We start from the raw sequence: 14,171 nt of genomic DNA, 5'->3' as shown, positions 1-14,171 counted from the left end.
GGAGCCAATCATCTCCAAGCTCTTATGCAGACTCTGTAACCAGGGGGAGTTGCCTCCCAGTTACATCAGGGGTTGAAGTCGATCCCATCCCCCTGGCTCAAAGCACAGCCACAGCTATTTAACATATCTATGAAACCAGTTAAAGGTTATAAAGATGTTAAACAACCATCCCAGCAATGGCCCTTCTCCATGTATCCCATCCCCCAGCTCAGACTTGGCAGGGGGAGGACATTCTATATATACTTTTCTAATATTCCCTGGACACTGAGTTCTGGGCCCCATTAAAAATCCCTATTTGGGGCCCACCTTGGCTGCACCCTGTTACAAAACACACTAGAAGGAGATTAATCACCAAGGGCACCCTCTATTTCTACAGGAAAAAAAAACAAAACTATCTTTACATGAGCATATTACATAACTGAACTTCTGGCCAAGATGGAAGCGTAGGTAGATACACTTTGCCTCGTCGCACAACCAAAAGGAGAACAACAAATTTAAAAACAAAAAATAACCAGAACTGCCAGAAAATCAAACTCTATGGAAGTCCGAGATAATCAAGGAGTTAAAAAAACATTCATTCAGTCTGGTAAGAGGGACAGAGACGGGTAAACAGGGCTGAGAGGACACTCAGCAAAGTAGTGGCTGGAGGGCCAGGCAGGTGAGGCGGCAGCTGGTGGGTGGGGCAGTCCCACATTTGCGTGAGGATAAACTGGGAAGAACAACTGGGGAGCAAAACAGACTGTGAAACCCAGGGTTATAGCCTAGGGAAATAAAGCCTCAAAACCTCTGGAGGTAAAAACCTGTGGGTGTTGCAGCAGCAGAAGAAAATCCCAGCCTCACAGGAGAGTTCGCTGGGGAAACCCACAGGTCCTAGAATGTACACAAAACCATCCACCCAGGAATCAGTACCAGAAGGACCCAATTTGCTTGTGGGTAGCAGGGGAAGTGACTGAAAGCTGGCGGAGAGCTGAGCAAGCGTCTCTGTTCCCTCTCTGACCCCTCCCCCACATACAGCACCACAACACAACAACATGGGTTGCCCCTCCCTAGCGAATACCTAAGGGTCCATCCCTTACAAGGTAAAAGCTGTGCTGAGACAAAATAAGAATATGACCCAAATGAAAGAACAGATCAAAGCTCCAAAAATAGAACTAAGCAATGAAGATATAGCAAACATATAAGATGCAGAGTTCAAAACACTGGTAATCAGGATGCTCACAGAAATGGTTGAGAATGGTTGCAAAATAGAGGAAAAACTGAAGGCTATGCAAAATGAAATGAAGAGAAATTACAGGGGATCGACAGTGAAGGGAAGGAAACCGGGACTGAAATCAATGATTTGGAGCAGAAGGAAGAAATAAACATTCAACCAGAACAGAATGAAGAAACAAGAATTCAAAAACATGAGGAAAGGCTTAGGAACCTCTGGGACAACTTTAAACATCCCAACATCCGAATCAAAGGGATGCCAGAAGGAGAAGTGGAAGCACAAGAAATTGAAAAGTTATTTGAAAACATAACAAAAGAAAACTTTCCCAATCTGGCAAAGGAAATAGACTTCTAGGAAGTCCAGGGAGCTCAAAGAGTCCCAAAAAATTTGGTCCCAAGAAAGCACACACCAAGGCACATCATAATTAAATTACCCAAGATTAAAGAGGAGAGAATCTTAAAAGCAGCAAGAGAACAGGAGAGAGTTACCTACAAAGGAGTTCCCATAAGACTATCAGCTGATTTCCCAAAAGAAACCTTGCAGGAAAGAATGGGCTGGAAAGAAGTATTTGAAGTCTTGAAAGGCAAGGACCTATATTCAAGATTACTCTATCCAGTAAAGCTTTCATTTAGAATGGAAAGGCAGATAAAGTGCTCCCCAGATAAGGTCAAGTTAAAGGAGTTAATCATTACCAAGCCCTAATCATATGAAATGTCAAAGGGACTTATCTAAGAAAAAGAAGATGATCAAAAATATGAACAGTAAAATGACAACAAACTCATAAGTCTCAACAAGTGAGTCTAAAAAACACAAAAAACAAAACAAACTAAGCAAACAACTAGAACAGGAACAGAATTACAGAAATGCAGATCATATGGAGGGTTATCAGCGTTGGGGGCGGAGAAAGGGGGAAAAGGTACAGGGAATAAGAAGCGTAAGTGGTAGGTACAAAATAGGGTGAAGTTAAGAATACTAGGAAATGGAGAAGCCAAAGAACTTATATGTATGACCCATGGACTTGAACTAAGGGGTGGGGGATTGCTGGTGGCTGGGGATTGCAGTTCAGAGAGAAATAAAGGGGGGGTGGGGAATGGGACAACTGTGTTAGCATAATCAAAAAAATATTTTTTTAAAAAAAGAAAAAAAACAAAAGTTACACAACTCTCTAGGAACTAATCCAAGAACAAACAGCATGTAACGGAACAAAAAGCAGAAACAATCCAAATGTCCACTGATGAATGAAAAAACAATATGTAGTAAGTAATTTATAGCCATTATTACCAATAAGGAGGAATATTTATATTTTGGGGTGCTTATTACCAATACTGAGAAAATCCATTTATTTCTCTTTACCTTTTATCTGGTCATATGACATTAATCCAGTATTAAATGTAGGTGCTTATGCTTCATTTACATGGTTTCTCTAGGTATAAAATCTAGGTGCAAATGAGATTATGGTAGCTCTTTTGTGTTTATATACTAAATGGTTCATTTTTTTTCCAGCCTAAACAACAAAAATTATAATGATGATGACAATACTGGGAATACCTACCAACTTGATGATCTCAATTAAAAGAGTAACAAATATTTCATAATTTAGAAAAATATTACTATTCAAATATTTCATAATTTAGGAAGTTTTTTTAGTTTTTCATGTCATTTTCTGTTCCTACTTTTCCTAGAACAAGAATCATCACACCTTTAGTTGTAAGAGGGCCATACAGAAAATATTTAAGGTTTTACAGGACATATGGTCATTGTCACAGTGACTCAATTCTACAGTTGTAGCATGAAAGTAGTCCCAGGCAATACATAAATGAATGATTATATTTTTGTGCTAATAAAACTTTATTTGAAAAAAAAATGGAAATCAGGCAGATTTGGCCCAGTAACCATTAATTGCTAACTCCCAGCTGAGATTTTTACTCAGAATTGATACTTAACCTTTAAAAAGGATTGCTAGGGGGAAAGGGTTATTAGGGGGTTAAATGGTAATTGAAAAAAATACAATAAAGATTAAATCAAAAAAGAAGAAGAAAATTAAAAAAAAAAAAAAAAAGAATATAATGGTTGAGAGTACAGACTTTGGAGATAGAATGCCTGGACTGGAAACCTATCTCCACAATTTCTTATCTGTGTAATGTTGGATGTAGTACTTACCCTTTCTTTGCTTCATTTTTTTTCCTTGTGAAAATTGCATATAATAATAGCATGTATTCTGCAAATTTTTATAAGCATTAAAAACCTATCAATCATAAAGTCTTTGTATGTCATGCATATACTAGATGTTACATAAATGTTTAATTAGTAAATAAAATATCCTTTTGGTAGCCATTGATATGAGCATGTTTTAAATTATATTGATTTTCTAGTGATTTGTATTTTATCACAGTATATTCTTTTGATACTTACCTAGGTATAGTGCTAGTGTTCTATTTGTTTCTTTTTCCATTATATTTGTATTATAGGTGAATCTATAGTTTTCATTTTATATTATCTTTACTACTGGTATTAAACTTAATGTATTTATAAATTAATTCAAATATAATATACCATAATGGTATCCACATTGCTGACACAAAGTGTATGGAGGGGGGCTGGTTCCCATACCAAACAATTCTTCCTGTACACCAACTGCTTGTAGTACAACGCAATTCAATTCTAACGGGAACTGCTCGGAGTTGATGCAGACCCCACAGGTTATGGGCTCAATCCCACTGACTGCCCCACTTCAGATGCTAATCACAAGTCCTAGACATCTCGTCCTTCTGACTGCCTGCCATAAATCTGGGGTGCTCATGACCCTGTCTTCAGATTCAGTAATTCGCTAGAATGGATCATAAGGATCAGAAACAACTTTATTCATGTTTACAGGATTTCTAAAGGATATTGTAAGGATACAGATAAACAGCAAGATGAAGAAATACATAGGGTGAGGTCTGGAAGGGTCCTGAGTTCAGGAGCTTCTGTCCTGTGTAGTTAGGGCTTACCATGCTCCCAGAATATAGATGCATTCAGCAATCAGGAAACACTCCAATCCCCATTACCTAGAGTTCTTATAGAGGCTTCACTGCACAGGCACGAATGATTGAATCGTTGGCCATTGTTGATCAGGTCAAATGCTAGCCCTTGTCTCCTCCGCAGAGGTCGGGAAAGGGGTCAAAGTGCCAAGTCTCTAACATGCTTGGACTTTCTGGTGAACAGTCGCCATCCTGAAGCTGTCAGGGGGCCATAGCTAACAGTCATTTCATCACCTTACAAAAGATTTATCACTCAGGAGGAACTAGGTTTTTAGGATCTGTGTGCCAGAAACCTGAGACAAACACCAAGTATTATTTTTTTAAAAGTCTCTCCTATAATTTTTATCATTTAAAAAGGTACAAGACTTTTAGATCTCTATGTAAGAAACCAATGAAAAAACTAAAGATATATTTCTTATGGTGTCACAAATACCAATTTATTATGTTTATGTGTAAATAACTTTATTATAAGGATTTTCTGTTTTTAAAAGGTTATCTAAAATTTAGCTAAAAATTACCTAGTCCTGATAACATTTTAGTTTTCATTATTCACATTTCTGATTCTTTCCTTTAAAAGAACTGTTTTTTACTTTTTGCTTGAATATTTGTAAAGTTTAAAATTTCTTGCTTTATAGCAAGAATAAAAAAGGAGAAATATTAATAACAGTTAAATCTAGTGTGGTATTTTTTTGCAAAGTTATCTTCTGTATTGTACATTTCAAAATATTCTAAATTAAAAATAAATTTCAAAAATAAAATAAGATTACTCTACAAGATACGAATACTTAAATGACAGCTGTTAGCAGATAAAACACTAAAGGGTTCGAAATTTGTGTTAGTCTGTTTTCTCACAATAGTATTACATGACATAAAACCTCTAGAGTTCAATAGCTTAAACAACAGGCATTTGCTCTCATGCGCATGGGTCTGCAGGTCAGCTGTTTCTCAGTGGATAGTCATAGGCTCAGCCAGGTGGCTCTGATTTAGGCTAGAGGGTGGCCCCAGACCTGCTCCAGGTGTGCTCATTCTAGAGCTGCAGCAGGAACAACTACCTGGATCATGATTTTCTAGTGGCTGATCACTGGAGAGCAAGAGCCAGGCCAAACCACTTAGCCACGTTTAAGGTCTCTGCTCATGTATACTAACCTTCCATTGGTCAAACTAGTCATGTGGACCACCCTAATTATCAATGTACAGGGAAGCATACTGGGCCTACAGTGGGAGGGGTGAATGACTATTGATGAACAGTAATCCATGCTACCTCAGTTTTCAGATGAAAAGTTTATTTCAGGTTTGTTAATAACTTACCTCCCACAAAGGAATAAAAGGAGTGAACAGTTTTTAATTTCCCCTCATTTATGTAGCAGCTCTCTACCTGAGCTAGGGCTTCACAGGGTGTTGCTGGCACATGTGTTACCTTGTGTACATTTAAAAAAGACACTTCTCTTCCTGGTGTTGACACAACCCTACATGTACACGCCATGGTGAGTGTGGCTACCTACAGCCCCACATGCCCACTGGGTGAGGTGCATTTGTCCAGCTACCATCTTGTCAGCTCTTTACGATGGCCCTGCACTTTCCTCAGGCAGAATTGTGAAATTAGAAAAATTTTACTTCAGAGCTTTTTCACACACACCCCTCTCTTTGTTGTCCCCCACGCTCTGTTGTCCAGCCATACCCCAACCCCGGACCACGGGCATATACCATCAGGTTACTTATTGGAAACTTGCCTTCACTCAAAACTGCCAGCCCTGTTTCCCGGGCCCTTAGCAGTGCTGGCTGCCTACTGACAGTGAGCGTTAATGTCCGTCCCATCAGCCCATGTAAACTCTCTGTGCTGGTCTTAAAACAGATGTGTCGCATGGGGTTTAGTTTGCTAGCCTTCTGATGGCTTGTAGAAATTCCATCAAAGAAACATTTTGTGTTTGTACCTTTTCATGCTTAAATTTTGCTTTAGATCAGTTCAAATGGTTCATTACCATCTCTCTATGTAAAAAATGTTAAATATTTCCATGAAACTGTTTTCATATATTTCTCTGTAGCAAAGAAATAATTTTTTTTATGTACCTATAAACAAGTACAGGAATTTATATGCACCTAATGAGAGATATAATGTTCATAGTTATGTATTTGTATCGCACATAAGTTTAATAGTGTATTTCTTTCATTGTGTTCCAACTTTGAAAGTACAATAGATGTATTATTTTCTAGAACTCTTAACTATTTATAAGAATTAATAATTCTTTATTACTTCCTAAGACTCTTATTTTTTTTCAATTTAGATTAAATCTATTGATGAAGAAAATGTGATTGGCAAGATTTCCAAGCAGTGGACTGGCTTTGTGAGAGAGGCATTTACAGATTTCAGTAGTTTTGATATTCATTTCCCCTTAGACCTTGACGTGAAAATGAAAGCTGTCATGATTGGCGCGTGTTTCCTCATTGTGAGTCTATTCTTGCTAATCTTCGGTATTTCTCTAGTGTCATTCTGTGAAGATTCAGTAAATTATACATTTTTAAGTGACCTGCTTAAATTTATAGGTTTTATTCAAGGGGTCCCATTTAATCCTCTCTCTGAAATTCCACTTTCTCCTGATAGTCTGGATTCACAGGGGACCAGTTTCTTGGGAAATTCTGTTTAGTTTCACATGGCAGTAAAAGGACCTTCTGTGTTACAGAGAGACCCTGGTCTTTGGGCTTCTATTTAAAATTGAAACAGGTGCTTTGGGTAAGACTTCAAATATGAGCTTACATGGAGTACAACTCAGTGAAACAGGGAGATTTCATCCTGATTCGTTTATTCAGTTAACCCTTCTACTGCAGCAGTGGGAACTGCAGTAAGAGTGTGCATCCAGTCAAGCCAGCAGACGGAACTGGCAGCTGAAAGGAAACACGTAGGATAGACAGTGATTCTGAACTTGTCTTCCATTAAATCGCTTGGGGAGATTTCAAAAACCCCACGTACTAAATCATACCGTGATGCAACTAACTCAGAAGTTTGTGAAGCTCCCCAAGATTCAATATGCAGCCAAAGTCAAGGACTCCTGGGAAGAAGCAACAGTTCTCAACCTTAATTGCACAGTAGAAACACCTTGGGTATCTTTTCAAACTTCCTGTGTCAAGACTGCACCCAGATATCGAATCAAAATTTCTGGAGATGGGACCAAGCCTGCAAACTGTTTAGATCACTCCCAGATGATACCAGTGTGCAAGCAAGGTTTGGAACACAAATGTTGACCTGAGGGAGAAAATTTTAAAATAAGCAAAAAGTGAGAGAGTGTACAGAAAAGAATAGTTATTTCAGTAAATAAATATAAGGAAAATAAAAAGATAAAAATAAAATGAAAAAGGGACAAACTATCAACATAATACTTTGTTGGCCATGTTTGGATATTGATTCATTTTAATCCATTTATTAGGGTAATTTAAACATTGGCTGTTTGCCCTGGTCAGTGTAGCTCAGTTCCTTGTACTGTCGTTATCCCATAGACCGAAGGGTCGCGGGACCCATACCTAGTCATGGTGCATTCCCAGGTTTGATCCTTGGTCCAGGCAAGTAAAAGGCAACCCATCGATGTTTCTCTCTCACATGGATGTTTCTCTCTCTCTCCCCTTTTTCTCTCTCTAAAGACAGGGTAATGTGAAATATATGGTGTCTCTAGGGAAGAGAGGGTACCCTAAAGTGTTTAGATCAATGGGAAATGGGGCTGGGGTGATGTTTGGCTCATTAGTAAATGACTAAGGGCTTCAGCTAAAGGATCTTCAAAGATCAGGCAACTTTTGCCCTGATTGGGTGGCTCAGATGGAGTGTTGTCCAGTACATCAAAAAGTTTCAGCTTTGATCCCCATTCAGGGAACATACTAGGTTGTGAGTTCAATCTCCAACGGGATGCGTATGGGAAACAACTGATCAATGCCTTTCTCTCTCTCTTTCTCTCTCTGCCCCCACTTCTTCTCTCTCTAAAAATCAATAAACATATCCTTTGGTGAGGGGGAGAAAAGATCAAGCAACTTTTCATAGAGAATTGTAATTAATTGAGAATGGTTCATTTAATGTTGATTTTAAACTAGGTCTAACTATAATAGTTATAAATCAAAATTTTAGAAAGATAAATCCTGGTGTCTATGTGAGGAGTGAATTTGAGAGGTAAAATTGCAACAGTGCATTTGCTGGTCATTACAATAAGGATAAATTATTTTCTGTTGATGGTGTAAGGAAAATGATTGCTGTGAGAGACATATGCCATAGGATGTGGTTGAAGTCATAGGGGTAGAGGTCTGTATACACACTGACGAAACGAAACAAGCTGGGGATATAGTGGACAAAGTTGGAAGACAAATGAAACCAACACCAAAAAAAAAAATTCTACCTCTTAGAAAAGCTGGCATTCTTATAAATTTTTTAAAATTTTAGTTGGAACTTTAGTCGGAACTTTAGTCACAGAAAAAGTTCTATTACTAGAGAGGGACGAAAAAAGTTGAGTAAGATATATTGAAAGAGGAAGATTTCTAGGAGACTAGAAAAGGCAAAATATATTGAAATTACCAGATGATAATTAAATTCATGCAGATGTCAACAAATAAATAGAATTATAGGATTTAATTGCTCAAAAATGGAAAGCTGAAGGTGGAGTTTATATAGCTATAAACTCTTCCCAGATTTACTCATTACAGTTAAAATTTTCTTGTTTAACAGGTATATTACTGTTTTCCTCAGAACCTTTAGAACTTCTATATTAGAGAATTGTCTGTTTTGCTGCTGAAAACTCATTTCTATGTTTCTTTGTTTTTATCTAGGATTTCATGTTTTTTGAAAATAATTTGTGTCCTAAAATACTGCATACATTCCTGAAAGCAAAGCTGTGTTAGTGTATTAATGAATGTCGCAAGATTTGAAGTGTCCGTGCTTGGGACAGTGAAGTGACTGGGACTGTCTAAAAGGACAACCAGTGTGCTTCTTAAAAATAATTATACCATGTTTAAATTACTGTGATGCCTCGTAGTCCAGGTATATGATTTCACCTTCAAATTATATAGCTTATTTTCTGTATCATTGCTTATAAGTATTTTTACACATTTTCTCTGAATGTTCATTGTGTATTTGGGAGAAATTATATCGAACATTTTACCTTTAGGAGAAATTAAATATAGTGAAAATATCTGAATATAAAACAAAGACAAATTTTACTTTTGCCTGGTAAAATGCATATTAGTTAACTATTAATTGAACATAATTATAAAGGAGACTGAAATTATGTTAATATTTAACTATGAATATACAGTATTTGCAGAATAACACTAGTTGTTACAAAGGAAGTAAATTATGGCTAGATTTAATAAAGTATAATTTTTTCTTATAGTTACATTGTCTATTTTGGATATAAAAATGGAAAAAAATTAGACTGTAATTCAAAAACAGTTTTGCATGAGACCCGCGCAGCTCCTGTCCCTGTCCCTGTCCCTGCCCATCACCTACTATGCCTTAGCTAACTAAATTTCTTAGGCTAACATTCCTGCCACAGACCTTTTCTCATCCAAGCTGTATCACCACTTATATCTTCATTTCCTCAGCTGTCAAGGGGGCATAACAGTGTCTACTTTATTAGGTCAAGGTGAGGATTAAATATTTTAACCTCATCAAGGCACTTGAGAAGTTTCCTGCAGGAAACCAAAGCAGAAAATGAAAAATACTTTAGTGTTAGTAATGATCATTGGTTTTAAAATGAGAGAAGTGGCTCCCTCCAACAGGCAAAACTTAAGCTAAATTATATTTCTGTATTGCGGCTTTAAATGACATATACAAATTATTCTGAACCCACAGATGAAGACTGATTCCCTTCTCGGGAGAGAGAGGATGTCTCTATATAAAATGCCAGACTGGAGAACAATTCTCATTTCAGAGCTGGGTAGAATACCATCTGGGTCCTGAGGCCTTGAGTTCCCTTCTTAGCTTCACGGCCTCCAAATATCGTAAGTCATGAAAGAAGGTGGCAAAATTTGTAGCATGAGACCAGATGAAATAATGTTAACTGAACAATACAGGGTTTGAACTAGAAGTTCTGGATTTATAAGCAGAATAGGCCATAAGATGATACCCAACAGTCAATTGGCCATAGACTTGTGAGCTTATTTGTCCCTATACTAAGTATGCAAGTTAAACTTCAATCTACCCTTAATTTTATGTAGAATAAAGTTGCTTAATTGTGCCAAGGGATAGCCTATAAATTTACCCATGTTGGAAGCCAACTAGATTTGGAAAACAGATGCTTGAAGCCAGCTTGCCCATGAAAGGCAATTTATTTCTCCCTATAAGATACTTATTAATATATAAACAACAAAATAGTAAATATACAGTTTTGCAACACACAATTCAACTAAGCTTTCTGACATTATATATTATAAAAAAATCCCCTTTCCTCTATTTTCCCATAACATGTTCTTCATTTTTATCTGAGTTCTCCCCTTCAATGCCTTAAATCCATATTTCTACCATCCATCTGTTCACAATGATGCAAATATACTCTAAGATAATACATATCCTTCTGAGTACTTCTGAGCACTGACCAACAATCATTAAAATCCATATTTCAATGAATAGTCTATTTAAGGCAATCTTAGCTTTTTCTAAATCAAGCTCCTCAATTTTTTCAGTTTCTACTTCCAAATCCCAACACTACTTCTGCATGTTTAGGTGCTTGTTACAGTAGCACCATACTTCCAGAAACCAAAATCTGTATTAGTTTCTTATTGCTGCTATAACAAACCACCACAAACTTAGTGGTTTCAAACAACACGAATTTATTTTTCTATGGTTCTGGCAGCCAAAAGTCTAAAATGGGTCTTAATGGGTGTTGTGGATTGAATGTTTATGTCCCCTCAACGTTTGTATGTTGAATCCTTAATACCAGTGTGACTATGTTTAAAGACGAGATCTCTAAGGAAGTAATGAAGGTTCCATGAAGATAAAAGGATGGGCCCCTAATCTGATAAAATTAGTGTCCTCATTAAAAGAGACTTTGCTCACAATTCTCCTTTTCTGTGTCCATGCACTAGGGATAGGCCTTGTGAGAACACAGCAACAAAAAAGTGGCCTCTACAAGTCGAGAAAAGAGCTCTTACCAGGAGCCAACCACACTGGCCCCTTGAACTAAGACTTCCAGATCTCTGAGAAAATAGTACACCAGGTTAACATCAAGGCATTGGAATGTTTTTATTCTTTCTGGAGGCACCAGGGCAGAATCCTTTTCCTTGCTTTTTCTGTCTTTAAAGAGAACCATTATTCCTTGAATAACTGCCTCTTTTTATCTTCAAAAGCAGCAAATGCTTCCATTGTAACATTACCTCTGACCCTATTCTTCCGCTTTCCTCTCCCACATTTAAAGGACCCTTGGGTTTACATTGTGCTCACCTGAATAATCCAGAATAATGTTCTCATTTTATGGTTACTTGATTAGTAACTTTATTTCCATCCACAACTTAATTCACTGTTGCTATGTAACAAAACTTTCAGTAATATGTACATCTTTTCAGGGCCATTATTCTTCCTATAACAGGAACTCAATCTCCCACTCACCTAGGAATGTTTTCAGGAATAACTGAGTTGTGTTCAGCTAATTTGAAAATGTATTGAGAAGACTGGTCCTTATATAAACTTAAACAGAACCACCTTCCATGCCCCACCCTAGACATTCAACTGACTGAAAACACCCATAAACTTGGTGATTATATATGGAATATTAATAAAACCAAAAGCTTTATTTAAGAAACAATGTATAATTGGTATAAGTTATTTTATCAAATATTTTTCTATATAGTGAATAATATTTTTACAGGTATTTTATGAATGAAATATTTTAGATTATCTGTCTCTTTGTTTTTCCCTCTTATCATTCTCTCTCTATATATATTTGTATATATCCATAAACAATATAATATATAGTATTACCTTTCATATGTTTTTTTTTTAAAGACACATTTATTCAGCGTCATGATCAGACTATTACATTTAGCAATCAACAGCATGGGTGCAAAAAGAAAAAAAAAACTACATTAAAAACCCTTTGTTGGAATGCTTTACACTTTCCACAGAACAGAAACTAAAATAACCTGTTATACAATTAGTCACAAATACAGTCCTCGAGGGTTTTTTGCCCATTCACATGAGTATTGTCTGAAACACGTCTTCTTTGTAGCAGCTAGGCCCTGCCACCACTGTGCCTGGCTGAGTTCACAAATCTGTTGTAACCTGTAACTTCCCTGTCACTTCTCTGGCTCTCCTCTCCTGCTAAGGCTTGTTTCCCAGCAGTAATTGACACCTTCTGCCGCTCCCATAGCTGCTGCTGCTGCTGCTGCTGGAACCGCCACAGCCACCTTGTTTCGTGGTTTGGCAAAGTATTGGCCTCCACCACCACAGGGGCCAGAGCTTCTGCCTCCAATGTTTCCTCCTTTCATGGGTCCAAAATTTGAAGACTGATTGTTGTAATTGCCAAAATCATTGTAGCTTCAGCCACCTCCAAAGTTGCTTCCATCATTACCAAATCCATTATAGCCATCCCCACTACCACCATATCCACCACCACCATGGCTACCACCAAAGCCACCTCGACCACTGAAGTTTCCTCCACGACCAAAGTTGTCATTCCCACCAAAACCACCTCCATGACCATGTCCAAAGTTTCCAGAACTACTTCGACCTCTTTGGCTGGATGAAGCACTAGCCATCTCTTGCTTAGATAGGGCTTTCCTCACTTCACAGTTGTGGCCATTTACAGTATGGTATTTCTGAATGACAATCTTATCTATAGAGTCATGGTCATCAAAGGTTACAAAAGCGAAGCCTCTCTTTTTGTCACTGCCTCGGTCAGTCATGATTTCAATCACTTCAATTTCCCCATACTGTTCAAAATAATCTCTTAGGTGATGTTCTTCAGTGTCTTCTTTAACACCACCCACAAAAATCTTTTTCACAGTTAAGTGGGCACCTGGTCTTTGAGAATCATCTCTTGAGACAGCCCTCTTTGGTTCCACAACTCTTCCAGCCACCTCGTGTGGCCTTGCATTCATGGCGGCATCCACCTCCTCCACAGTGGCGTATGTGACACCAAAGCCTCTGGAGTGCTTGGTGTTTGGGTCTCTCATCACCACACAGTCTGTGAGCATTCCCCATTGCTCAGCATGGCTCCTCAGACTCTCATCTGTTGTCTCAAAGCTCAAACCTCTGATAAAGAGATTCTGTAGCTGTTCTGGCTCTTTGGGAGACTCTGACTTAGACATGATAACTGCAGAAGAGAGAACTTCAACGACGCTTACTCAGCGGCATCCACTGGCAGAAAGGCACTTTTCATATGTTTAATAGGATATAAGTGGCATTATACTATATACTTCTTCTGCAATTAGATTGCTTTATTCAAAATTTTGTTTGTACCTTGTCCATTTTGAGCTCTAGTTTCCACATTTTTCTGGTTAGATAGTATTGTATTTTACCAGTATAATAAAATATGTTTACCTGTTTAACTTTAATGAATATTTTGTTCTTGCCAATTATAATGGTTAATTTTATGTTAACTTGGCTAGGCAAAAGTACTGACATATTTGGTCAAACATTATTCTACATGACTCTTTGAAGGTATTTTTTAGATGAGATTAACACTTAAACCAGTAGACTTTCAGAAAGCAAATTATTTTCCATAATGTTGGTGGGCCTCATCCTATCAGTTGAAGGTCTTAATAAAAAGTATCGGCTTCCCTCAAAGAAGAGAGAGTTCTTCCAACATACTGACCTCAGACTCAGACTGCAGTATCGTCTCTTCCCTGAGCTTCCAATCTGTCAGCACACCCTGCAGATTTTGGGCTTGCCAGCTTCCACAGTCATGTGAGCCAATTCCTTAAAAACTTACCCTTTTCCCCTCTCCCTCCCCTTGTTCCTCTCCCTTATTCTGATT

At 37.7% G+C, this 14,171-nt stretch overlaps 2 protein-coding genes across 2 annotated transcripts in view; one reads left to right on the top strand and one right to left on the bottom strand.

Annotated features, from left to right (window-relative positions):
• The window catches only part of LOC112300941 (phospholipid scramblase 1-like), a 42,264-nt gene extending 30,883 nt beyond the window's left edge, over nt 1–11,381 (top strand). Inside the window, exons 6-8 of the mRNA XM_045192021.2 lie at nt 6,513–6,674; nt 9,028–9,053; nt 11,300–11,381. Of these exons, the coding sequence (XP_045047956.2) occupies nt 6,513–6,674; nt 9,028–9,053; nt 11,300–11,381 (270 nt within the window). The remainder of the gene's footprint in view (nt 1–6,512; nt 6,675–9,027; nt 9,054–11,299) is intronic.
• A 1,270-nt stretch (nt 11,382–12,651) lies between these two features.
• LOC112300942 (heterogeneous nuclear ribonucleoprotein A1-like) lies at nt 12,652–13,540 on the bottom strand. The gene has a single exon (XM_024556280.3). The coding sequence runs from the start codon at nt 13,501–13,503 to the stop codon at nt 12,733–12,735; it is 771 nt and encodes a 256-aa protein (XP_024412048.2). The 5' UTR covers nt 13,504–13,540; the 3' UTR covers nt 12,652–12,732.
• Nucleotides 13,541–14,171: the final 631 nt, after the last annotated feature.

Source organism: Desmodus rotundus, chromosome 2, assembly GCF_022682495.2.
Source record: "Desmodus rotundus isolate HL8 chromosome 2, HLdesRot8A.1, whole genome shotgun sequence".
In the NCBI taxonomy this organism is placed as follows: domain Eukaryota; kingdom Metazoa; phylum Chordata; class Mammalia; order Chiroptera; family Phyllostomidae; genus Desmodus; species Desmodus rotundus.
This window is presented reverse-complemented; position numbering and strand designations above follow the sequence as displayed.